Below are 27,606 nucleotides of genomic sequence, written 5' to 3' on the forward strand. Positions count from 1 at the left end.
CCAAATTCTATTCAGTCTGAGAAAAAGAATCATGCTGCTAAAACACCTCTAAAAGCTGGTCAGTAAATATAAACCACGTATATTTCAGTGTATAGATACACTAATATCTATATAAGATGTAGAACCCAGTTCCTGTTTCCTAAAACTCAATTTTCGTGTGGGTTCCATTGGTTCAAAAAGAGGGATGTCTTCCTCCTTCAGTCTTTACTGTTGCCATTGAATAGCGTTTCTCTTTCTGGACCTGTTTTGCACTGATTTTTGTAGGAGTGTAGATTTTTCTTTTTTAATATATCTCTTCTTGTCAAATTCTGTTGAAAGTCTTCCTATTTGGGTATACTGACAGCATGTGGCTGTGTAAACAAAATTTCCTTAGAAAGCTACTTTATCTGAGTATGGTTAGTAATAGATATTTTTATCTGCAGGATTAAGAGGAAAGGTGACAGTCTGGTTTGACTTGTTGCTCACTACAATTCTCTGTTAACTGACGCTGTTTTCTGTGGATACAACTGTCATCCTGATAATCAACTGCATGACATTTACTGGAGCTGGCACCAGCACAGTGATCTCTTGTGGAGGTCAAGAAAAAATACATAAGAATATAAGTCATTTTAATTTGTATTTTCTTTTAGTTTAGTAAGAGAAAAAGTAGGAACTTGTCTCAATTCTCAAGATTATCATGGAATTACTGATTTGACTACCTTATATTTTTTTAACCTTACAGTAACACATTATATATATTACTGGAAAAAGAGTAATGCTTTTAGTGTACATCAGCACAGCAAAGACCTCAATAGTACTAAGCTTGTCAGCTGGAATTAGTTAATTATTATAAAATCAAAATGACTAACGTACCACCTCAGGTATACCTAAAAACTACTCTGCAAGATGTAGAATTTTGTAAGGCTGTCTAGGTTACAACTGTCTTTTTCCATCTCAAAGTACACATTTTAGTCTTTGACTTCTAATATGAAAGAAAATAAAACCCCTAGTCAGCAGCTCACCCTCACACAACCACTTGCTCATTCTCCTCCCTTATGGGATGGGGGAGAGAATCAGAAACGAAAAAGTGAAAAAACTTGAGGGTTGACATAAAGACAGTTTCATAGCTAAAGCAGAAATGTGCATGCAAGCAAAGCACAACAAGGAATTCATTCACCACTTCCCATGGGCAGACGGGTGTTCAGGCATCCCCAGGAATGCAGGGCTCCATCGCTTGTAACTGTTACTTGGTAAGACAAACGCTATCACTCTGAACATCTCACCTTTCTTCTCTTCCTTGGCTTTTATATACTGAGCGTGATGCTGTATGACATGGGATTTCTTTGGTCATTTAGGGTCAGCTGTCCTGGCTGTGTCCCTTCCCAGGTTCTGGTGCACCTCCAGCCCACATGCTGGTGGGGTGAGAAGCAGAAAAAGGCTTGGCCCTGTATAAGGTCTACTCAGCAAAAATGAAAACATTCCTGTGTTATCAACACTGTTTTCAGCACAAGTCCAAAACACAGCCCCGCGCCAGCTAGGTGAAGTAAATTAACTCTATCCCATTCACAACCAGCATGATTTCAGTTCTATAGCTATTACTGGGAGAGATGCAGAAGTAAAAGGTGCTTTGAGATTTCTTTTTCTTGGCTTTGGATTCTGGATTAATACAAGATTACTAGTACTTTAACTTTGTAACAGTTTGTAGAAGGTGATGTGAAGTTGGTTATTTCACCCATACCATGTTTTGGGTTCTGGTAGACCATTTGCAGTTAAAGATGATCTACGATGTTAAGCTGTCTGAGACAGGAAGATTGAATGGATTCCTTCTGTATACCATTCTACTCACCTATTTAATGATATATATGTGACCGGTGTCTTTAAGTTACCTTGCAGACAGTGGAGCATTTCACAGTATGTAACATAATACGTAATTTAAACTGGGAATTTTTATAGGAATTAATAAAGGTGAGCAGTGACAATACATAGTTGTATTGATTTAGTTAATCTTGCACCATTCTGGAAGTTATAAAGTGCTGCTCAAGTGTTTGGCACTGCATAGCCATTACTAACAATTAATATTACAATGCAGGTAACAGAAGCAATGTATTTTAGTATTGAATATCAAAGGAATATCTCATTCTGAATAAGAGTTGGTAGTCTTGCACCTCATAGAAGCTTTGGATGGCACTTTTATCATTGATTCTTGAAACATTTTACCATTGATATTTAAAATTATGACCATTATTCCTGTATTTGTGAGGTTTTTGAGTATTTAAGTAATTGAATCAAGAACTGGTTCTTAAGAACAAGTGTTATGCTTAGAGCTGTAAGTGTATGAATATTGCTGGCAGTAGTGTCCTACCTCTCCCTATAAACTATCTCTTGCCTGTATCCTTTTATTACTGTGACTGTAGCAGCACAGCTGCTGCACTGAATTTTTCTGCTGTGGGTTCTACTGTTTAAAATGCTAGCTAGATGAATGTGTGAAAGAGGGCTGTTTTTATAAAAATAATATATATTAGGATTTGAGTCTGAAACTTGGGGATTGTGGTATTCTTTCATTCTGCAGTTATTATTATATTTATATTACTAATAGCTGCTAGTCCCAAATAAGAAGCCAAGATCTGGCCTTTTATTTGGGACAAGCAAGAACTAAGCACAGCTTTCTATTGAGGATGCTAGTTGTGATTTGACAGTTCAGGATTTACACTGTTTTGTGACACAAAGTGCAGAAAATCTATAAATGACAAAAGAACTGATACGACTACTCTGTGCTAATAGAACATTCTGATGCATTGAAATTATTTGAGGAAGTCAAACAGCAGCTGAAAAATGAGGGATTTAGGCATTCAGATGATTCTGCTTACAATAATTAATAAGGAAAGCAGATTTTAAAATGCTGTTGAGGTTTAAAAACGTGGAACAGCCAAAGGTAGTCGAGGATAAAGATTTTTGTAGTAGAGAAGGTATAAAAATGCAGTAATTCAAGGTCAACCCAAACAGTTTGGTCTTGAAGGACTAAGCACTGGTGGTTGCTGATAGTGTGCATGTGTTTTAATTCTTCCAAAACAGTAGTTAGTGTCCTGTTCCCTGAACTCATGAGCTCTTGCTTCTCTGTTCTGCATCTGTCTCTTGTACCTATTACTGTCTATTTTTCATGTTCCTTCACAGAACTAATATAGCTCACTAAAATAACAGAAAACTCTCCACTTGGTTTTTTGTTGCTGCTGCTCAGCAGTTTGAGTGGGCAGAGGGGAGGTCTGGCAAGCTAAGCACTCTGAGAAAGGTGATAGTGGGGTCAGAAAACTTTTTCTTCTTTTGTAACAGTGAATGGTTAAATGCTGAACTTTGGAATGTATTTTAATCAAATAAACTCCTGTAGAAACCCCTTTCAAGAGAGCTGTGCATTCCTGAGACAAAAATGAATTGCAAATAGGTGTAAATACCTTCAGCAAGTTAAATGATACTTCCATGTGGAAATGTTATTAATTATTAATGCCATTTAAAAGAAAAGCTGAACTCATTCATTTCTTCTGTACTAGAAGAAATTCTATGTCATTAGAAGTGAACTATTGTTCACTTATATTATTCATTTTTTCCAAACATCAAAGTCCAAAGTTTGAAAAGATGTATTTTATAACATCTCTTCTGCTGATAACAGAGCTAAAATGCAGTTACACATGTATCCTTAATCTGATATTTTGATGACATGCTGGTCCTTTTTGCTGGTCTGATAAATATTTCTCTGAAAGTAAGTTAAAGAAAATGAATGATCAAGTGGTGATCTTTAGAGTGATGAAACAAGTAAATGAGATAAAAAAAAGGAAGAATTGGAACCAAAGTGTATTTGTGAAGTCATATAATGTAGTAATTTTGTAGATTGAATCTTTGTGTGAGAAATAGAAGCAATCAGAATGTATTTTCATCCCCTTCTTCATTCCTTTACCCCCTGCTCTACAAGAAAGCAATGCACAGAAGGTACTGTAGAATTCCAGAGATCTTGAACCATATTTGTTTTGTTATCTAGCAGCATGTAGTTGGAGTTAAGATGGGATTACATAATTTTTTAGGTAAGAAACAAAAGCCAAAAATGAGGTCCCTAGTGAGACATAAAGCTTTCTGGTTAATAAGGATGCACGAACCCGAGACCTTTTGTATTGGTATTTAGCTGCACCTTAAATCTGGGCTCTTCAAGTTGTTCAGGACCAATATTGTTACAGATGCTTACCCAGTGGCTGCATGGCAATCACGCCTTATTTTTCTTACAGTAAGAAAGATTTCAGGAGCTGCCTGAATCTGGTCTTGTGAACCAAGATTAAAGTTTCCTTTGTCAATTTTGTTGTTTGCCCTTTATTTTTTTAATATATTCTTCCTTGGAATTGTGTTCTCAGCTAAATCTTGGTTTTACGGAATGTACAGATTGCATTTATCAGCTCTGCACAGGAGTTTGGAACATCTGAACTCATTCCTAAGTATATAAATGAGATTTGTGCATTCTGCCTGCCGTTAATGCTCCCTTCGCTTTCACTCACTGGCAATATTGTTTTCAGTCCTTGTTAAGAGTAATTTCTGTCCTTTATTTTCCTGACAGTAAAGCTTGTAAAAGATCAGACATTTGATATCATTACCTTCCTTAGAATGGGGGGTTCCCATGTGCTTTTATGGATGAATGTTTGTCTTGGTGAGCTGTTGCTATGTTTTTTTTGGAATTTTTTAAGAGCTGTGACTGAACAAAGATCTTACAAAAGTGAAGCATGCAGAGTTGTCCATTGGGAGCTAACAGTTTGTTATTTTTGTGGCAGTAGGGAAGATGGCTAGTTTGTGTGGCCTTTGAGACAGACTTGATTGAGAGCTGTCATATTTGTTAAATATTGTGGGAATTCATGTCCCTCTGTTAATCCTTTTCTGAATTCCAAAGGGGGTATTTCAGAACTCTTACACTTTTTATGCATCTTTGTGGTAGAAGAGGCTGCAACTGCAAGAAGTCATTTTGTGGGAGCCACATCTCTTCAGCAGTCTCAGCAGCTTGTTGTTGAAATTTTTATTCTTATCAGTGTATTCTTGAGCATTTCTTTCAGAGATTTTCCTGCAGTGTTCTCCAGTTCTTTGATGTTGTATGCATTTGAAGTCAATTCACAGTCAGAAGTAACACTTCTCAACTTTCCTTGGGAAGAAAAAAAATAGTTAAAAAAAAAAAAAAAGGAAAAATGGTGAGAGGAGGTATAACGTAAAAGGAGGAGGAAGGGTAGAGTTAAGGACAGCAGATGTCTTGTGAATGAGATATTTGTATGCAGAAGACCTTTGGATGGGTTACCCTTGCAGTGGCTTTCAGTAGAAAGCTGTAACCTTGGTAAACCGTCCAAGTGATCTTTGCCGTGGTGGTTTGGATCTAGGGGACAAATTTGATGCAGCTGTTGCTGCTTCACTTTACAGAAATCAAGTATATTCTTTCCAGACACCGAGTTGTTTATGCCCTCTTCCTTCCTGCTGTTTTTGTGTCTCTGACACCTCCTTATGTGTAGGGACTACTGTTGATTTCAGTACATTACAAAATGTAATTTGAAGTCCTCCTAAGTGTTTCTTTAGTCAGATTTTTATGTTTCTTTGCCTTTTAGATGAAATTAACACTGGATGTAAAAGAACACTAGAAAGTCAACAGAAAATATTTTAAAAACCCGTTCATTCAGTTTTCTTATTGTTTACTGTTATTGTTGTGACGTTTCATCCTACAATGTATTAAAGTCATTGCACCTTGGCTCCAAAAGTATAAATAAAAAAAAAAATCTTTAGGATGATTTGAATTTCCCAGGAGAATGAATAAAGCCAAAGAAACTCAGGCAATAGTTAGCTATTCCATAGCTTCCTTCTTGAAGCTTGTCTGGGGTTCAATGAGTTGTTACTCAAGTTTTCTAAACACATCCACTGATGATGCAGTTTGGTAGCTTCGCACTGGTGAAAGTCTTTTTTTATCAACAGAATCGATGGATAACGTGGCAGTTTTGGTGTAGCTGCTTCTGGTTTTCCCTGATTCCTGTTTGCTTTTCTTTTCGTATGTGTAGCACTTTGGGGACTGTTACATTTGAGATGTTATTGAAAAGACTGTGCAGTGCATTTGAATCCTTCCTCTCCATAGTATTTTTTTTTTTTTTCTTTCTAATGTGTTTTCCAGGTCTAAAAAGAGACAAACAGTCTCCCCTTGAGAAAAACACAAAAGAAAACAAACACAACCTCCCTGATCTAAAGCTCTTTCAGCAAGCCTATATTAGGTTTTAAAAATTTAAAACCTACCCTGTGGTGTATGTCATTGTAATTATGACATCTGCTCACTTTATTATGAAGGGAAAAACTCCATACTTCTATCCATGTGGCAGAGTGGGGAAAAAAACCCCAAGTTCACTTGGGTGTGTAAAACCCCAGACCTAGAAATACTTGTCAATTTCTTTAAGTGTACCTGTCTTTGAGTTATAAGAAGTGTACAAGGATTGAAAGGACTTTATATATGTATCTAGCAAGTATAGTTTTACATAATATTTTGGTGGTGATAGCTTTTTTACTTGATTTATGAGCTCTCTTATTTGAACTGTATTTCATTCCTGGCAAAATTAGTTTAATTAAATGGATTTGGGCTGGTTAGAGACAAGGTGATCTCTAAGTCAGTCACCTGGTATTTACGGTTCATAAAGGTAGAGATAAAAGTGTTTTGCTTTCAGCTTTGCATCTAGGTTGTCAGTTAACCAATTTTACTTTACTGGAGAATTTGAGAATTTAAGAATTCTTTCTGTTACACTCTCAGGCTGATTCCATGAAATAAGTTTCTGATACTTCTTTCATTGTGACAGAAATAGAAAGGTGGCACTTGGTCATACCTGAATAGAGTGTGCACGTATGCATCTCGTCCTGGTGCTTGGTGAGAGTGGTTGTGCAGTTGCTGTTGAACAAATGATGTTCTTTTGAAAGTTTGGACAGTCATTTTGATAGTTAGAGAAAGATCAGCATGGGTAGTTTTTAAGATTCAAAACAGTTACTGAGTTTTCATATGGCTGTTTAGACTTACACATCTTTTCAAGCTGCTCAGTGGGATTTTTAAATCCCTTGTGTCAATCCATATGGTTACTAGCTCTCTGTAGAAGCAGTCTGAACAAATAGCTGCACATTGTGCTGTTCTGCAGAGTTTGCTGTTAGTTCACAAAAATTCCACAAATATATAATTAAAGAAATAAAATACTTGAGTGCCACTAGCTTGTAAGTAACTTCCTCTCACAGCTGCAGTTTCTTTGCATCTTCTGACACTGTCTAAGTAACCCATATTGCATTGCTAAGGAAAAAATGACTTGTTTATGATTAGATTGGAAAAAATACTGAACTTCTGTGTTCTAAGTTTAATTGTTAATTTTGTCAGACTTGCTATTTTTGTAAAGTATTTGTCTAAACTGTTCAAACAAGTACAGTTTGGGTCTGATTCTGTAATCCTCCAAAAATTGATTTCTGCCAGTATGAAAGACTTGTGTTATACTATAAAGGCTTTGGGATAAGAAGTTATTTTCTCCCTGTTGGCACAATTTTGTTCACAGTGCCAATGCTTCATTCATATTTAAGAAATAAAAATTTAAAAACTGATTACATTCTCAGGTCTTTTAGGAAGCACAGTTGATTTGTATAGCTTTGATATTTTATTCAGTTTACCATGGAAAATACTTATTTAGTCTGAAAAATAGATGTCCATTTTTTGGAAATGAAATCTAAATCAGATTTCACATTCTTATGCATGGAGATGTCAGTAGGGGAGCCAAAGCTAAAACCTTGCATTAATTTACATTAGTATCCCAACAAAAAATACTGTGCAGGTGCAGAGATGCAGCTAGATAGAAATCTTTGGTGAAAAATTAATGAAAATCTTTGAAACAGAAGCCATGCGTCTGTCTTTAGTCCAGTTTCTTTTGTTGATTAAGTGATTATTGTAAAGATGGGTTATATTAACAACAGGGCATTCATAAATGCTCGTTATAATTGAAGAATTTCAGTTTGTGCACTTTTAAAACAAATATAAATACTTGATTTGCTTTATAAAAGTTACATTATAAAACATTCAAAACATTTGTTTTCCTAGTAGCACAGGACATTATTGCCATATCTCTTCAATTTTGATACCACTTGATGCAGTATAGATTGGGTTATGTTTAAGCTGAAGCTAAACTTAGTTTTTATTGTCTTTTACAACTTATAGAAATATAAAGAGAAAGATAAACACAAGCAAAAATACAAGAAGCAGTCGGAGTCCTCACCATCTTTGGTTCCATCTCTTACTGTAACTACAGAAAAAGTAAGTCAATGTGTTTTTTCTCCTCTTTGACTCCAGTTATTTATGTAAAAATTTCATGAGGTAATGATTCCACTATATATACAGGAGCTTTATAATGGTATAAATTCTATAATTATCAAGAACTCCTGGTATTTTTTCCTGTAATGTAAAATCCTAAAATACTTGAAAGTTTATCATACGGGGAAAGGCTTAGAGTTTTGTACTTAAATTTTGAGTCGGGTGCCAGTAATACTCCAGTACATTTTCCTTAATTGAGGTATATTTAATATATAATAACTTGAGAAATTTTAGAAAGTCTTTACTTCAAAATTCACTTGTGTATGTTGAGCTGGCACTGAACCTGTAAGCATTTAAAACTGGTAGTTATGGAATTACAGCTCACGGTTCATGTAATTTGCCTTATTAGCAGGTTGTTCTGTTAGGTTCTCTGACCTTTCCTTTCTGTTGATGTGTTAGAAAATACGTAATTCCAGCAGCAACATACAGGGTTAAATAATGACAGTTCTCGTTGTACTCAGCAAGAGTACACTTTTGCTATCCACCAATAAAATGACACTAATGTTGGTGTTACAGAGTGGGCAGTACTGTTGATAAATGGGTTTTCTGATTTCAAAGTTGGAAAAAAACATTGTGTCCCGTTCGTGTGGTGATGTTTGACATCAGAGTCGGGGAATCATGGCTTGAGTTGAACTGTGCTTAGTATACACAGATCATGGTGTAAAGTGTTGAGGCTTGTGTTAACTGTGTGTGGTTTGGTTGCTGAGGTGTTACATTCAACAGCTGTGTGTTTGCATATGGTACACCAAGACCTCATCAGGATGGGATGAAACAACTGAAATACCAACTTTCTCTGGTCTCTGGAAGTATTCTCTCAACTAGTGGTATCAATTTCAAGAATAGTCTCCAAGAAAGTTAGATTTTTAGTATGCTTTGCATATTTCTTTATTCTCAACAGTAAGACTATTAACTTGAGAATTCATAGCTGCTAACATCCCATAATTTGTAGCTCACACTTCTGTTAAGAGTCAAGTTGTTCTGCTGTGTTCTCTTTGGTGCTGTTGTGTCAAATGAGACTTAGTAGTCAGTGGTTTTCTGAAACTCTCAATAACTCTATAAAAAAAAAAAAAACAGAAGAAAAGGTGGAGTCAATTTATCTCTTTGCTGGTTTGATTTAAGAGCAATTAGAGATTGCAATCAGTGAGTGTGACAGCTTCTATTGGAATTAGGTTGTAGTATCGACTGGTCCACATGATTGGTTATTTCATTTTATTAATTTGCCCTAAACATACTCTTTTTGAGTCTGAGACAACTTCTAAAATTCATATCCTCTAAGAGAAGCTTTGTGGAAACTTGTATTGAAACTTCATTGAACTTTACAACCTTTGTTTAGTTTTTATACTGTGTATGATCTCATGTATGATCTTACCTTTCTTAAATTATATCCCTCTTGTACTTTGATTATCTAATCATCATAAGTTTTTACAAGAAGTGATATTACTGTATATTTCTGTAAAAGTTAAATATATGGAAATATTGATTATTTTTTGCCTATGGGAATATGCTTTTAATGCCAAAGACACAGCTGGATTCGGGTTTTCTGCTAAGCTTATTTCTAATTGCTTTGTCCTCCCTAGCCTTTTCCTAATTACAAGGTTTATTCCTGTGGATAGTCACAAGGATGAGCTAGAGCAAACACTAAAGTGAACAGAAAATCTCTAATTCTAGAACTTCAATTATAACTTAATTAAACTAAATCAGAATATTAATTCTGGAATTTGTATATCATCATGCCCTTTTAGTTTTTTATTTAATATTTTGCATGTGGGTTTTCTTTGCCTAACATGTTTGCTTCATTTATTGACTTTTTTTATAGTGCTTCAAATCATCAGGAAGATTGGTGTTCAGCTTTTTATTGGTGTTTCTATTGGAAAATTGGTGTTCAGAAGTTCCTAAGTGCGATTATGTTTTTTTAAAAAGTATCTACTGGATATATGGAAGTGATATTTTTTTTTTTGCCGTAGCTAGTTCCTTCAGTTAATTTTTTTTTCCTAAGTCCTTTTAACACCATCTACATGAATTTGCTTTTCTAGGTTATAAACTCGTAATGCATTTCTCAAAACTTTGAAATTTTAGTAATGAAACAAGCTTTATTTTTTTCCAAGATGAATATTTGGTTCAGAATATTGCATTAATGTATTACTTTTATGTGTCCTTTTACGTGGAGTTGCTAGAATTGATTTGAACCTGATCTCTGTTTCACAGCAGTCTTTCTTTGTATTGAATGCATGACTTTATCGTGGTATATAATCACTTCTGCTACTATAATGTTCCTGTGGGAGAAACTGAAATTTGAAATGAAATTTGTTTTTCCTTTTTAAAGATGTTAAACCTTTGTAAATCCAGTGGTAATGACCATTTATGCAGGTGATGTCTTAAAACATGTTTTTGTCTTGGTGAGTAGTTTCGTTAGATAGAATCATGAAAGGCTGCACAATAAACTGAATTTACCTTCTTTAGTACAGTTGAATTGCCTATTGGTTCTACAGAATTTAATTCCAAGAAATTTTTCTGAGGTTCCAGCCTCTGCTATTTTGAGAGGCACTTTTGTGCATCCCTGTAATGCCACAGCAAATGTTGTTCAGTCTGAATCAGTTAAGTTGGAAAAAGTTTGAAATAAGAAATGCCTGACTACTCTTTGATTATTGCAGTAGCACTACATTTTTTTCACTTTTGGGACATAGATATAGAATGTTTTAAGAAGGAACTACAGTGACTTAGGAATTTGAATTCTTTGCTGCCTCTTCTTCTGCCTGCCTTTTTAGTTGGGAGGAGCCATCAGCCCCATATTTAGTCCTGGTAGAAAATTTCTGTCTCACGTTTTGAGCTTTGGCTCCCTCCAGCAGTGTGGGGAGATGGGGAGTGAGGTTATGGTTAGTTCATCTCTGGTTGCTCCTGCAGCTGCTTAAGGAGAAGAGTCCTCCCCCAGCTCCAGAATCCCTCCCATGGGAGACAGTCCTTCAGAAACTTCTCCATAGCGAGTCCATCCCATGGGCTGCACTTCTCCACAGACTGCTGCAACATGGTTCACTTCTCTGCAGGGTGTAGTCCTTCAGGCACAGCCTGCCTCCAGTGTGGATCCCCCACAGGGTCACAAGTCCTGTGAGGAAACCTGCTCCAGCATGGGATCCTTTCTCCACAGGTCTCCAGGTCCTGCCAGGAGCCTGCTCCTCGGGGTCACAGCCTCCTCTCAGGCATCCGCTTGCTGTGGTGTGGGTTTCTTCCATGGGCTGCAGGGCGATCTCTGCATCCCTGTGGATCTCGATGGGCTGCAGGGGCACAGCAGCCTCACCATGGTCTTCATGGGATGCAAGGGAATCTCAGCTGTGGTGCCTGGAGCACCTCCTCCTCCTCTTTCTTCACTGGCCTTGGTGTCTGCAGAGTTGATTCTTACATGTTCTCGGTCCTTCTCTGGCCGCAGTTCCATCTGCCCAATAACCCATTTTTGGTTTTCCTTCTTCAGTATGTTGTCACCATTTCTGGTGGGCTCGGCCCTGGCCAGTGTTGGGTCTGTCCTGAAGCCGGCTGGAATTGGCTCTCCTGGACATGGAGGACGCCTCTGGCAGCTTCTCACAGAAGACCCCCCCCCACCCCCCCCCCCATAGACCTGCTTCGGCCATGCAAACCCAGTGTTGGTTTTGGGGTTTTTTTTGGGTTGGTTGATTTTTGCTCAGACTCCGCTTTTACCATCTGGCATTTTTGTGGAGAATTACCTGCTGTAGTCATTACCCTCTCTGTGCAAGGGTACTGTCTTATACATCTGCACAGGGTAAAGGCCACTCAAACCTTGGCACGTACTATGTGTACCAAGACTGATTACTCTATGTTTACCATAAATCCCCAGAAGTTTTAAGACCTGCTGCAGATGGATAGAGTAGATCTATCAGGGAGTGATAGATGGAGAGTGTAAAAATGACAGCAGCTCTCTCTGCTTAGGGTATATTTCATCATGTTAGTGTTTATGATTCTCTGAGTAAGCATGTAGATTTCAGTACACCTTACAGCACTTTCTGAAATGCAAATAGCTGTGGAAGCAAAATTTTCCAAGGCAGAACTGTGTTGTGCATGCATATTCTTCAAAATCTACCAGGAGTGGGATTCAGACTTGAAGTCAAACCAAATCACAGCACAGTGTTTGCAAATTAATGCTTACTTGTCATTGCCTGGCCTGGTATGCAAATAGATTGAAATATTTGCTTTCCTCAAAGCTTGTATATTTAGTTGTCTTCTGTCATTTGCAACTGAAAAGTAAGGTTTATGTAAACGTCTTAGCTATTTTAGTAAAATATGGAAAACTTTGTACAGCTGCTATACAAAGCTTTATGTAAAGATGAAGAAACATTCTGTTGTAGGCCTAAATTCAGCAGGCATCCCACTTGGGGCAGGGAAAATGTGTGTGCATGCTCAGTTTTAAGAGGCATGTGTTTGTGTGGTCTTTAATGGACATAACTGTAGATACTATTTTAAATTCTATTCTGTAAAGAACTGAAAAGCAGACAAGCTCATTTTGAACAGATGAGTAGTTTCTAGGTTTGATCCATATATTTTTAATGAAGTTATTTTACTAGGTGTCTTGAGTATAAATAACAGTAGGATTTTTTTGCTTTTTCCTGATTTTGCTTTTATTTTCTTTCTTATGTTATTAAAATTCTGTTAGCGCAACTCCACTTTTTTTCAGTCATGAAAAGAGTAATATTCCCTTGTATGGTTTCCTAATGTTGTGCATGCAGTTTCCCTGCCCACCTAATTACTTTCTGTGAAACATCTTTTGACTGTTGTTCACCAATAGGAACAATTCAGGCAAAATTTAACAGTCAAATAATGGACCTAAAGATGAAATTTTTGAAAGACCTGTGGAGAGTGTATAAGTATAGGAAAAGGGCTAGAAGTCTTGGGCGTTGGAAGGGGTTGCATTGGAAACTCAAGAGTGTTTTTGTACCTGTCAGAGAGCGGGTTTGAAGTAAGTGTGTCTCGGTCAACTGTCTCATGTGTCTTCTTTACTTCGTGATTCTTAAGGAATTGGATGAATGGGGGATGGTTCACATGCCAGGGAGCTGATTTTGGTTTGGTGTTGAGGCTATAAAGTCTTAAAAATCCAAGTTCTTAGGTTTTGACACCTTGAACAGTTCCACTACTGATGGAACAACATTTCCAGTTTAACAAAAAAAACCATAAAATTGTATGTTCAGAAAAGCATTAAAAGTTTATTTTCTAATTTTTAATTTGAAGCATAAAATAGCAATATCCTATTTAAATAGACTATAAAGACTGTATCCATGAGATTATTCCATTTACCTCAGTGAAGTAAACATTTCAACCAAAGCTATTACGCATTTTTTTGCACAAAATTATGTTTTATATATTTCAGTTGTTTGCTGAGACTCTTCAGAGTTCAGCTGCTGTAATTCCTGCTGTTTCTAGTTACAGTACTGTTTGAACACTTCTGTGTTCCTTTGAAAGAATGGGGTCCTTTAAACAGTTGTTAGAGTTTTTTGTGTGACTTGTTTCTTTAATTTCTTTTCTCCTTTAAAATGCCAGACATACACAAGCACTAGCAACAACTCCATGTCAGGCTCCTTGAAGCGGTTGGAAGATACCTCAGCTCGATTTACAAATGCAAATTTCCAGGAAGTTCCTACACATGTTTCAAGTGGAAAAGATTCTTCAGAGGCTAGAGGGTCAGAGAGCAAAGGGAAGAAATCTGCAGGTCACAGCTCAGGTCAGAGGGGAAGAAAGCCTGGTGCTGGAAGAAATCCAGGAACAACTGTGACTGCAGCTAGCCCTTTTCAGCAAGGTACTGATTGTTAAGCAGTAACACAACTTCTACTTTGACATGAATTAGATATTTTATGTATGCAGAACTTGAAAAATAGTTAATCTTTGATCCTCAATACTGAGAATGTTATTTCATGTTAGGGAAAAACCCAACTTTTTTCAGGGTAAAAATGTTTGTTGCTATATCGTGAAAAAGAAGGTTGTACATTTTTAAAAGGCAGAACTGATGATTTTGTTCAGACTGTTAAGGTTTTCTCTATAGCTGTAAACAGAAGTGTCTTTACGTGCCAGAAATTAGTCTGGGGTAAACTTTAATATGAATTTGAGTCTAGAGGTCTTAGCTCTTTAAGGGAGTAATACTCATGTTTTTTAGTCACAGCACTGGCTAAAGAACAGAACTGGACTACCTAATGCATAGCATGCATTGGCCCCTCAATAGTTTTTAAAGATGCAGATATTTAAAGTATACTATTTTCTTCAGAGTGAAAGACCTTTCTACTTAATTGTTTTGTCATTGAAATATATGAACAGAAGGTGAGAATGTAAAACGTATGTGAGGTTTATTTACCTTAGGTAGTACAAAATCTGTTACTTTTTGAGCTTGCTAAAACCAACTACATGCACTATGAACACTGCTTAAAAGCAAATCTTATTATGGCATCTTCATCAGAGTTGAAGAATTATTTTAAAAAAATTAAAAGGGTGTTTATAATTCCTTAATTATTAAAACATATTATTTGGAAACACAACAAACTAGTTCTTGTGTAAAGTAATTTTTAGTAGTTTTCACTGTAGTGTTTAGTAGCTGACTGTTGTTTATGCTTCGTGATGGTGATTTTCCTTTTGAGATTATTTATGCATTGAACACTTGTAAATTTTTCTGGAGCTCTTTCAATATTTCAGGTTTTTTACTTGAAAGAAGAGGAAGTTTTTTTGTTTAAATTCTCAAAACTTTGAAAGTTGCCTTCTGGAATTCCTCATTTAAAGGAAAATCTTACTGCAGATTGCAAAATAGATCTTTATTATGTACATGTATTTTCTTTTGGACTGTGCATTAACTGAAGTTGATATAACTTATCGAAAATACAAAACAATGGTATTTTCATTTTCTAAAAATAGCTGTATTTATGAACATTTTATTTTAAATGGAATTCTTAATATTTAGTGGAGTACTAATGATAAAACACTAGTTTTATAAGGATATGGGGTTTTTACACCTAATATCATAGTTAGGAATATTTTCTTGATGTTGACATCAGTCTGAATTCTGTGAAACAGTACCCACAGACACCCACCTGTATAAAACCAGTGAATTTCAGTGCAAGTAGATGTTTGTTTTTCCCAAGAGTGCTTCATTTTCTGCCTTGAATGCAGTAATACAGTGATGAAATGACTCCATTCCAAATACTGAAGAAGGAATGTAATTCTTTTACACAAAAGATTTTTACGGTTCTGTGACAGTGCTGAAGAAGACTTTAAATGCTAATTCCATACACTGTTTTTCATTTTCTCTCTTGTACTTTTGAAGAATATGTCTTCTGTGGAACTCCTCCTCAGCTGGGGAGAATTAAGCCAAATTGTTGTTCCCTTGACCTGTGTCAGACCCTTAATTTTAGGTAGAATGGTAAGGAAGATTGCAGGCATAGTGTACATGTGATCATAGCACATTTCTATCAGCTTTCTTTTTATATATCTGTATGTTAAAAAAAAAAACTACTCCAGTTTGCACCAAGTGTTTGTTAGGGCTTCAAAACATTATGGAATAGCAATAATGTTGTAATTCTTCTTTTATTCATTTTCACCTTGTTTGTGCCCCAGATGCAAATCTGAATCTCAGACAGGAATCTGAGAGTCATATCCAGCAAAGTGAAGATCAGCAGGAGAACCAGTCCAATGAGTTATTTAAAGAGTTCTTTAGCTCTTCGTAAAGCTTTTCATAAAGTCCTTTCACATTAAAGTTTTTTATTTTAAGATCATAATACTTCCTGTAGGTTTTCATCAACTACAGGGAAAACTGTAATTGTACTTCTTTCTTTTTTTTAGGAAGCTTTTTGGGCACTCCTGGGAGCATAAAGTCATCTTCTGGAAGTTCAGTTCAGTCTCCCCAAGATTTTTTGAGTTTTACAGACACAGATCTGCGAAGTGACAGTTTCGCGCATTCTCAACAGGCTTCGTCAACCAAAGATGTACATAAAGGAGAGGCTGGGAGCCAAGAGGGAGGAGTCAATTGTTTCAGTTCCTTAATTGGTCTCCCTTCATCGTCAGCAGCTGTTCCCCAATCTAAAAACTTTGACAGCTCACCTGGAGACATGAGTAATTCAAGCCTTACTTCTACAGCATACAAACGAGCTCAAACTTCTGGACTAGAAGAAGAAACTGTAACAGAGAAGAAACGGAAAGGAAATAAGCAAAGTAAACATGGTCCTGGTAGACCTAAAGGAAATAAAAGTCAAGAAAGTCTTTCCCATCTTTCAGTTTCTTCTGCTTCCCCAACTTCATCTGTGGCATCTGCTGCAGGAAGTGTGACAAGCTCTGGTCTTCAAAAATCTCCAACTTTGCTCAGGAATGGAAGTTTACAAAGTCTTAGTGTTGGTTCCTCTCCAGTGGGTTCAGGTAGGCATTTACTGGATTTGTTTTTTTACCTCAAAATATGTTTTTATTATTTTAGCTGTAATTCTGAGTATGCTTTTCAGGAACACAGTATCATTAAAGTATCGTGACAATCACACTGGGGCAAAAAGGACTGTTGGAAAAGTAAGTTTTGTTCCATGTATAGGTGCCACTGTGCTGTAGGTGGCTATAGTAGATGGACCTGTCTATTGACTTAGAGCCTATATAAATGCAGGCTTTGATGCTGTAGGGGGAAAAGTTGCATGTAAATAGGTTCTTTGAAAATTAAATGTGACAGGTTTAGATTAAAAAAAAGATTATAGTTAGTATGGACTTTGTCTGTGTGTTCTGTTACACAGAGAAAACAAAATTGGTACTCAGGTATGTCAGCTTTGCTGAATGTGTCCCTCAGTTCCATTTTCCCAGTTTAGCTTAACTGAAAATCAAAATGTCTACATGGAGAATGACCAGTTCAAACATGTAAAATTATATTCTGAGTCTGGACTCCTGTGCAGCTGGATGACATTTTCATATTCTTGTGTGCTGTTTAGCAATTGAAATTGGCTGGTTTGTTCTTCCTCTGTTCTGAATGTTTATGCGCATCTGGGGCTGTGAGAGGCTTTCTGTTTCTAGTAAACCTGTGTGTGGAATGGCCTGGCAGGATACTCTTATCTACCAAAGTCTTTGTTGCTCTGAAGTTTCTTTCAAATCTTTTGTAATGTAAGAGATAACAACTTACCTCACTTTTGAAACTTCAAAATTTTGTCCTTTTTGTTGTTATAGTGGTGGGTTTTTTCGTTGTTGTTTTTGGTTTTTTTTCCCCCCCCCCCTTAATTTTTCTGTTTTCGGGGACGAGAGAAATGGAGCTTGAATATTTGCTTCTGGGGAGGGTTTTTGTATTGTATGCTTTCACTATATAAGCAAGAGATATTTTTAAGATATACATAGTTCAAAGAAAAAAAAACACTGTATTTCTTTCAGAACAAGGCAAGTACTTAAAAACTTGATGTCACAGCTACATTGTTTTAAAGCAGTTAGATACAGGCAAATGATCATTTTTATTATGGGTAATAATGGCAATGGCAGTAGCAACTGTATTAAAAATACTTTACTTATATTAAAATCAATGGAGAGAAATGGCATATGACAAAACTTCATAGTTCACTATTTATCTTTCTTTTTAAAATACAGTTTTAAGAACATGTTTACCTCTTACCTTTTATGAAGAGTGAGCATCTAACAGATTTGTATCAGTGTTCTGATTATTTTGTATGAGCTTTCTTATTCCTTTATGATCTCCTTGAAGTGGATTATGTATTGTTGTAGTTGGGGTAGGAGATAGAAGTACAAGGTCTCGTTTTGAAGTGAATGACCCATGTTTCCTCTCTTATATTTGTCATAGAATATTCTGCTCTTGTCAGCTCCTTGAACAGACATTTCCCTGTTCAGGTCCAGTCTTGCTTCCTTTGTCCTCTCCATTACATCTCTTCCATCTAGAAAATGCAGTGATAATGTTAAACTCTTTGTAAATAAATACATGGATGGAAATACCGTGTCTGTTTTATTACTTTTATAATGATATTCAATAGTTTCACATCTATTAAGTATATTTAAGATTCTTGGTGTCCAGCATTAGACCTGTCCTCTAAAACAGTGGTATTTTCTGAGGCTGCCAAAGAACATGGATATGAATAAATGAACAAACAAAATTCGTAAACAAAATCACCCCAACAAAACCAAGAAAATCCAGAGATACAAAAACAAATGGGATGTCTTTGAGCATGAGCTGTAAATTTGTCTAGAAACTTCTGCTTGAATCACAGCTTATTTTTGTAATGTACTCTTCTCCCTCATCTCCTCTTTTTCTTACAGCTGTAGTGCTGCTCTCCTTCATCATAAGCATTTGTTGATTTAGCAACCCAATAACGCAATTTACAACAAAGTTTTGTGTTGCAATGAAGAAGGACTTAGGAGTACTGCCAGTATTATCAGAAACATGTATTTTCTCAATTATAATATGCTAATATTTCTCTTTTCAATGTGCTCACTACATTGTTGAATAACAAGATCCGACAAGTAAATCTAAATTATTTGATCCAAGCCCCCAGATAAGATTTTGTGCATGTAAATGTAGTGCATGAAAATACAGAGTACTCAAGTCAAAAAGGTTTTTTTTGCCTTTTACTTGGAATTACCTTGATACCTCAGAGAAGCTGGGTCAGGAATGAGCTAGACCATGCTAAACAAAGCTTTCAAGGCACTTTTGCAAGAATCTCCTCCTCTTTTTAAAAAATAATCTTTCTAACAGCAGCTATCTGAAGCTATCATTCTCTTTCAATTTTCTGAAGAGTACTTGGTTGAGATCCAGAAAAATTATGAAAAACATGACTTCACAGATGTATGATAATTGTGCTCATAATTAATGTTCAAATGAGATGAAGTGTGAAGGGAAGCTTATTTTAAAAGGTAACACAGAATCATCATGTGCTATTTGTACATAATTAGATGTCTTCCTAAAAAGTTTTATTCAGAGTAAGTATATTCAGCTAATTTTGTAGAAATATTTGTCATTTCCAAACTTACCCAGTCCAAAGGGGTTCTCTTTTCCTGCTTAATAACAGAGATGTACCACGAATATTGGTGTAGTATAAGGATGTGTTATTAGAAGCTGTTACAACACATACACTCAGGTTGTGTTTGCCATGCAACAGATCTGATATGTTCAAGGTTAAACTTAAATGTTCAATCTTTATGCTCTCTATTATTTTTTCTGAAATGTATTTATAACCTGACAGGAAACATTTTATGCATTACATTTACACTGTATTCAAAGGAAAAGAATTAACTGCTAAAAAATGAAATAAAATTTAAATTGTTAGGGTGATACCGAATTTTTGCAGTAAAATAACATTTTACTAGTACCCTCTTTATAAAAAACCCCACCAAAATTCTGTAAATGTCAGCTCGTTTACAAACCATACTTACCTTTTTTTGAGAATTCACAAGCATTTTAAGTTTATTGTCTAAGAAGGCCTAACTTATTGGAAGAGTTATATAAAGCTTATAATGGTTCACCCCAAATAGGGTTGGTCTTAGAGTGATTTCAGAATATGAATCTTTTAATAGGGGAAGGTGTGTGTTGATTTCATCTGAACAGAACTATTTTACAGAGTTATCTAACTTTCCAAGTCAAAGCTGTCCAAACTGTATTCTCAAGATTAAGTTCATTCTCAGCATCCTTCTAGGAAATAGTATTTAAAATTTTCTAGTCTAGTACTGTAAAGCATTGAGAGCTTGTGTCCCTCGGCAACAGGAAAAAGAACATTTTATGTGATGTACAGTACCTTATGACTTTCGTGGAAGAATGAAGCAATGTAAAATGGAAAGAATCAGCTATCAGAAGTTTCTCTTTCATGGTAGATAAAGTTCTTGTGCAATTGTCTACCAAGTTCAGCATGGATACTTGCTGCTGGAATTCTTACAGTGCTTCAGGCACTTTCTCTTGTCTTTCTTTTGCTCATATTTTCAAATATACAACAAATTGTGTAGTATCAACTTTAGTAGCTAAGGACTTCAGGGGATTATTTGCTTCAATATTTTAATTTTTGTAAAATTGATTTTTTGTCGTTAAGTGTACTGTAAACCCTAAAAAAAAGCTTATACTTTTTTTTTTTCTTTAAGAAGCCTGGAAAAAATTAAATTACCAATTGGGCCTTGAAATGGTTAGCCCATTGTTTCAGCACCCTTACTGTGTCTGTCTTCTGGAACTCCTTTGTCCTGACAGAGGTGAAATTAGAATTTGTCTTTCTACATTTTTATCTCTGCACTGTATATATTCTGCCCTTAGCCAATCTTCAGTATGCTCTGGTTGGTAACAGTAGGCACTTTTTGGAATAAAAGACTCATCCAAACCCAATATTGTATTTTATTAAAGCAGTATTTCAAATTCTGAGAAATTGTTAATGTTTTTGGCACTGGTCCCTCTCAGTTGATCTTGTCTTGTGCAGTCAAGTTTCAGCTTTATATACGAGTTTGGTAAATGCTTCAGATTAGTTCCATGTGTTTTTTTCTCCTTTCCCATCTGATTCAAGCAGTGCTGAAACCTTTGTCAATGTTACACACGTTATGCTGTGCAAGATCATTGTACTGTTAAGCTCACTGTTGCACTGCTGACATAAGGGATCTCTGAGTTTCAAAGTAGAAGAGTAACTTGAAATTATTCTCATTGGGGTATGAAGTCCCTCAGTACTGATGTTGAATCTTCATGATGATGTGTTTAAAGTTTGAATTAGTAGCTGAATCTGCTGGGAGAAAGAGTTTAGGAAAAATTATTCTGAAACAGTTTGTGCTATTATGTTTATCTGCAAAGTGCACCAAAGCAGAAATCTTGCTGTGTTAAAAAGCCAGTTTGTATTCAGGGAAGATAGAATATAAAGAAGAAATTTATACTAATAGATAATAATGGCATTTAAGGACTAAGCATATGGTATAAAAAACATACAAGGCAAAATCAGTGTTTGGAGAATTTAATTCTTCATATTTGAGGCTGAACAGAAGTGGTGTTGAGATTGGTGAATGGTGTACAAGATTAAAATGTTAAAATTGATGATTGTTGGTGTAGAAAGCAGGGAGATGTTCAGGTAACAGGGAGGAAATCACATGAAGGAAGTAGAATTTGCAAATGGGGATTATCATGAAATGCATCAAAGTTCTTAAGTAAAACAGTTTTTATCAGCAGCTGCAGCCAGACTTATTGACATTTCCTGATGATGAATACTTGGTACTTTCATGCTTTTAGACTGTCGGTGTTAAATTTCAGTAAGTGTTTAAAACTCATGAAGTTATAAGAGGGACTGACAAGTAGTTAATGTTATGCAATTAGGATGTGTCTGACAGAAGGAAGGAAGATTTTAAGACATACAAAGGTGTAATGATTAGTGGTGGATATTGAGAGTTATGGAAAATAACGTATTGGACTAATTTTATTTTATTTCCTAATTTTTTAATAGAAGTGGCATAGTAGGTGTGTACATTTCAATTGATACAGCATGAAATTTTAAATAAAGACTTGTAATGCTAGGAAGTCAGCAAATCCTTCCAATAACTGTAATTATAGGTAAGTTTCAATTTTATTTTGTTCATAGAATTATTAAACCAATGTTTACTGCATTTTGTTATTTCCCCTTATGTTCAGTTGGTCAGAGCATGGTGCTCATAACACCAAGGTCACAGCTTTGATCCTCAATTCACCAAAGGGCTGGACTCAGCAATCTTTGTGGGTCCCTTCTAATTCAGAATAGTCTGTAAAATCTATTGGAAAATGCTGCAATTCTTGAAGAAAACTGGTTATGAGGCCAGGGTAAAATGAATCTCTTGGTCAGCAGTGCAAACTAAGAGTTATGTTGGTAGAGCTAAAGTAGAAGATTATCTTAAAAAGATGGATGTATACTTGCAGGATAAGGATGGCCTTCTGGGGAAAGAAGGACCGTAGAGAAAAAGGATAAAGGTGATTAATCAGTTGTGTCTGAGTTTCAAGTGCTGAGCTGTGTTTAAAAATGTTTTAATGCATAAACAGCAAGCTAATGAGAAAGGCAGCTCTGCATGCAGAGTGTGTCTGGTCTTTGAATACTACACGTGTGGTTCTGCGATTTGCTCTGTGTAAAGAAAAGAGCTATGAGAAGGATTCAGTGACTGGAGAAAAAGCACATTATTGGAGAATAGCTAAGGAGTGAGTTTATCAGACTATGGATATCATATGAGGAACTGAAAACTGGTACAATGACCCTTAACCTAACAAAAAAATAAAACATGATCAAGTAAGAGAAAGTAATAGTTGAACAAATCTCAGTTCTGAACATGTATTTTCTAGAAGATAGAGTTTAGTCAATCATATTTGATTTGCAGGTGCAGGAAGTTCTAGAGCTAAGAAGTCAATGTGCTTGCAAAGAGTCTTGTTTGGTGCTATATTATCTCTTTGATTTTTAAAAGAAAATGTAGCATGGTGCATCAGTTTAGCATATGAAATAGTTTGGGCAAATAATGCATTTTAAAATACAGTAGTTAGTAGTAAAATTTCAGGCAGCATGGGTCTGCTAGAATTAGTTCCCAGCATAGTATGTTCTATGCTTTTATCAGAGATTGAGGAGTTAAGTCATCTTTGCTGCTTGCTCTGAGGGTTCACGGTGGTTTCTAAAAACATATGTTGTAAAAAATGTGCTTGGATGCAATGAATAAGAATTCCTTGATTAAGAAGGCTGTGGAAAAAAAATAGTGAACAATGAACCTTCTAACAGAGACATGTTTTGAGACTTCTGAATAATGATGGAGAACAGAACATGATTTTACTTCGTGGGGGGAAAAAGGCTGTTATCATCACTGTGACCTTCATTTCAAGAAGGAGAAAAGTTACACCACAATTAATTGAAATTACTCCATATATGTTGCAGGTAGCACAGTACTATATTTATTTATGATGGTAATTTCCTCCTAAAATATCACTATGAATGTGAAAGTTGAGAAGAGGCATACAATGATTGATATTTTTAAAACATGATTTTCAAAGAATCTGAAGCTCTTTGCTAGCCTGGAATATCTTTGAGAATATTTCAGTTTTCAAAAATGTTTAGAAGCATGATCGTAATTAATTCTACAAGAAGAACTGCTCTTCCTGGTCAAGATGTTTTTGGTAATTGGGTACTGCGTACTGGTAGTTGCAGTTTTCTGGTTTCTTGGGGTGTGTTTGTTTTGGGATTTTTTTTTTTGGGTTTTTTTTAAGCTAATGGAAAGTACAGTATAGTGCTTAATTGGATGGGCTGCTGAAAACAAGAAATGTTCAGCTTGTTCCACTCTTGAAGTCTACAAGGTGCCTGACTTTCTACAGAAGCAGTGTTTTGTGCATGAGATGCAAATCAGCCTCCCTGTGAGTGTTGCAAGACTAGAAGCTCTTGGAACATCTCTTTGAAGCAAAACGTGATTTAAAACAAGGCAAAGTTTTCCTTTCTCAAAAAAATTGTAAAGTTTTTAGTTTTGAGTGAAAACAGATGGGAGGGCGTTCTGAAGTGAAATAATAATGGCCCAGGGAAGGGAAGCTCTAATAACTAGGGTAGAGCTTCCATGTCCAGCTGCTAAGGCCTGCTAGTTTCAGAGAAGATCTTGGCAGCTGTGGAAATTACATGACTCATTAATTGTTGCACGAGAATGTGTCTGTCGGGTTAAAATAGAAATTTTGAAGATTATGTCTTTTAACTAGATTCCCAAATTATGGTGAGTCTGGGCATCAGCTTCTATTTAAATTTCAAAAGATGTCATTATTTATTTATTTATTATAATCTTGACAGTCAACAGCAAATAGCATGTTTAAATTATGAACTTGTAATCCATTTCAGATTAAAAAAACAAAAGCAAAAAAAAAGCGCCAAAAACAACAACAACAACAAAAAAACACCCAAACAAAAAAAAAAAAAAAAAAAAAAAAAAAAAAAAAAAACCCAAACCAAAACCAAAACCACAACAAAGTAAAAAAATCAATATGGGAAAGGGAATGTGTATTTCCTTAACTTCCCTTTTAGGTCTTTCATTTAATAACAAAATAATGAAAACTTTGTTAGTTACTACTTTCGGGAGAAAGACATAATTTTAAACAGCTTAGCAAAAAGATGTAAATATTTCTAAACTGTTTGAAATACTGTTTTTATTCAAGCTTTGTGAGTCTTCTACCCAAATATTAATTTAATAACAAATATAAGAAATTCTTCAGGTCTAGATTTTTGCCCATACAGGATTTTTTGTGGAATTGACATCTAAATACAAACTTCTTGAAACATAATAAGTATCTTTATGATTACACTGACTGTTTATTAGTTGTATCTGTACTGTCAGAGAAGAAAATGGAAGGGCTTAAAGGCTACTTAAGTTTCTGTACTTAATATTTTCCAAATTTAGCTATAAATCTGTTTTGTTTGGTAAGTGAAGGTTTTCAGAGAAGTTCATGACCTTTTTGTAAACTTCTTGCTGCTTTTATATTATATTTGACTCATAAGGCTACAAAGTGCCTTGTATATATTTGGTGTTAGGTTTGAGCTCCTGATAAAAACGAACTTAAGTTTAGGTCTGGGTAATCTGCATAAACTACGTTGCATGAAGGAGATCTGGCTGACAGCTTTGCAACTATTGTCTGCATAGTGAAGAAAATTAATTGCTTGCTTTTCCAGTGGCTGATAGTCTTTGCAGATACATGGAGTAAAACTATGTATTGTTGTCATTATTACGTTAAAAAAATAAGGGCAGAAAATGTATTGAAACTTCCAGTTTTGTGCTTAGATTATGTTAATTCTTTAACTCTTACTATAAAACTAAGAATTAAAATTTTAAATAGAGCAGGGGAATAAGGAGACTCTGTGAAGTAATTAAGATTTCTATCCTATCAGATGTCTTTGTTGCAGATCTTGATATTTGCTTTAGAGGTGTATCCCTTTTCTGAAGATCAAGGATGTATTCCTTAGTTCTAGTGATGATTGGAAAATAAAGTGAGATACAAGTGTTTGCTTACTTGTAACTGTTTAGTTCCCAGATCCTCCTTTAAAATGGCTTAACTTAAAAAAAAAAGACTTTCAAAATTGTATCAAATTAAGAGGTTTTTTTGTGTGTATATTTTAAAATTAAATATTCATCTTCTTGAGTGTGAACATTTTCCCGCATCTGCAGTCAATTACTAGAGTATGGCATTCTTTGTAAGTCAAATGTGAGATAGCAATCAGTCTTTTAACTCCATAAAATCTGTTAAAGGAGACATGGGAACATAAAAAAGTGTGTGTGGGGGAGGGTAGAGAAGAGGCTTGACCATAAAAGGAGCAGTAGGGTTTTTTACCCTTTCTGAAAAGTACAATTTTCAAGGTCTTAAAAACTTTCAAGTCTTTCAGAAATCAAATATATCTGAAAAATAAGTGATGTGTATGTGTTGATAGTTCTTGAAGCATTTTTGTCCTTCTGAAGACTGTCCAATTCATATGATAAAATTTTTTTGTTGTTGTCAGTCAGAGGTGACAACACTACAGTCAGGTTTTAAAATCAGAAGGAAGTGTACTTAGAATTTCAATTTTCCATTTATTTGATGTGAAGAGCTGCAGTACCAGAAGTTGAACTAACTGAAGGTTGTCTCAGGATTTTATCTGGGGAGAGACTGTCTAGAGCTGTTGTTGATTATCATAATAATTTCTGCAATTCCATTGTAAAGTTTCAAAAAGAAGAAAAAAATTAAATAGAAATGCTAACATAGTACAGTGGCATAAAAAAAGACTAGTTACCTTAAAATAATTCAGCTTTTCAGTGAAAGATGTTGCTCAGGGACAAATCCATGAAGACTTAGAATGGAGAGATTCATGTGACACTCACATTCGTATAGGAGCTATACTGCTTTTTAAAACAAATATAGTAGGGCTAAGTGTCTGATTATCAAGTCCCTATGCTACCTTCATACGTAAGTAATTAATTTTTCTTCCTTAAGCAGGTTATGTGGGTGTGATAGGACTAAGAGCAGCAGCTTTCTGAAGCTCCAGGTCACCCGTGGTACTGTAGCGTGTCACTTGGCACAGTGCTGCAGCACAGGCACCCCCGCAGTTCTGGCTCTGCAGTGGAGGATGTGCAGCCAGGTGGTCCCCTGGTAGCTCCATGTGCATAAAGATGTGCCTTATGGACAGCAAGTGGCAGTGTGTCCCAGTGCCTTTGCACTGTACAGCGTTCCTGGTACTGTACAAACATTGCCTGTGCCTGCACAATCTGCATGTAGATCCATCTGAGTGTGAGCTCATTTTTGATAAATCTCCCCAACATGATTAAAATGCAGAAAATTGGCAGCAATGAGCTAATCATGTATTTCCAGAAGGTTACTCAAATAAAACTCTCTTTCAAGAATATTAGGCATACCTGAAAAGCTGTTGTAGGAAATTGATATACAGATATACCATATACACAAAGTGTGCTGTTAAAATGCTTAGCAGGACGGTTCTTGCAAGAGCTTTTGTGGTGGTAATGCAGGAAATAAGTGAAATAAACTATTTTCTATTGTTAGAAAAGCTACTTCTTATGTGATCTTGAATGTAAAGCCATTTTTTTGTCCATTTGAACCAAACTGGGATTTAACACTTAGTTTAGATGCAAACTCATTGCTTCATATTGCTCTTTATATACTTCTATTCAGCTTTTAAATAGAAGTCTTCATCTTTCAGTGTGAGATTTGGTAGATAGGTGAGAAGGTCAAAAGTATAACAGGAAGAAAACTGTTCATTTTGACAGTGATCTAGCTTGCTGCCTATGTTTTTGTGTGAGGGAATTACACGCAGTGGCAGAAGGTTCAGAAAAGGGTCCTCACTAACCTAAGAAACAGGAAAAAATGGAAAATTTTGGTCATAAAAAAAGTGAGTGAACATTTATGTTCTTTGGACCAGTATAGCTCTAGAAATCTGAGTTGAGAAGGGATGGAAGCTGGCAATGGAACTGAAGAATACGAACATGTGACTGGGACTTCTGCATGAGTAATCCTGTTAGATCCTACATACTTGACTTGGTTTTATTTCTGTTTCCCATTGTTTGTTTATTTTGAACATCTGTGAGATAAGAATTACTAGAGATTGCAAATAAATTAAAAAAAAACTCAACAGAACCCCCTCCCAGCAAACAAACAAAAAACCAAACACACCCCTCATTCCTCCAAACGAAAAAGGGGCTTATAAGCTGTCAGTATAGTTAGCTTTCACATAAGAGTGTCAAATGCAAATTGTTGGAATTTGTTTTGTTTGGGTTTTTTCACTCTTTTTTTAAAGCGTGATAACTGTCATGGACAAATGCCTAATCTGATGGATTTAGGGCTT

The 27,606-nt window shown here is 35.6% G+C and overlaps 1 protein-coding gene across 9 annotated transcripts in view; it reads left to right on the forward strand.

The window, feature by feature from the left end:
• Positions 1-27,606, forward strand: part of MLLT10 (MLLT10 histone lysine methyltransferase DOT1L cofactor) — a 133,432-nt gene that overhangs the window by 60,745 nt on the left and 45,081 nt on the right. For all 9 annotated transcript variants that reach the window (XR_011005827.1, XM_068212660.1, XM_068212674.1 and 6 more), the window contains 3 exons: positions 8,204-8,299; positions 13,895-14,150; positions 16,175-16,744. Coding sequence is in view for 8 of the 9 variants with exons in the window: in XM_068212660.1 (XP_068068761.1) it covers positions 8,204-8,299; positions 13,895-14,150; positions 16,175-16,744 (922 nt within the window). In the remaining variant the exon portion in view is untranslated. The remainder of the gene's footprint in view (positions 1-8,203; positions 8,300-13,894; positions 14,151-16,174; positions 16,745-27,606) is intronic.

The sequence above is a fragment of the Anomalospiza imberbis genome, chromosome 1 (assembly GCF_031753505.1).
Source record: "Anomalospiza imberbis isolate Cuckoo-Finch-1a 21T00152 chromosome 1, ASM3175350v1, whole genome shotgun sequence".
In the NCBI taxonomy this organism is placed as follows: Eukaryota; Metazoa; Chordata; class Aves; order Passeriformes; family Viduidae; genus Anomalospiza; species Anomalospiza imberbis.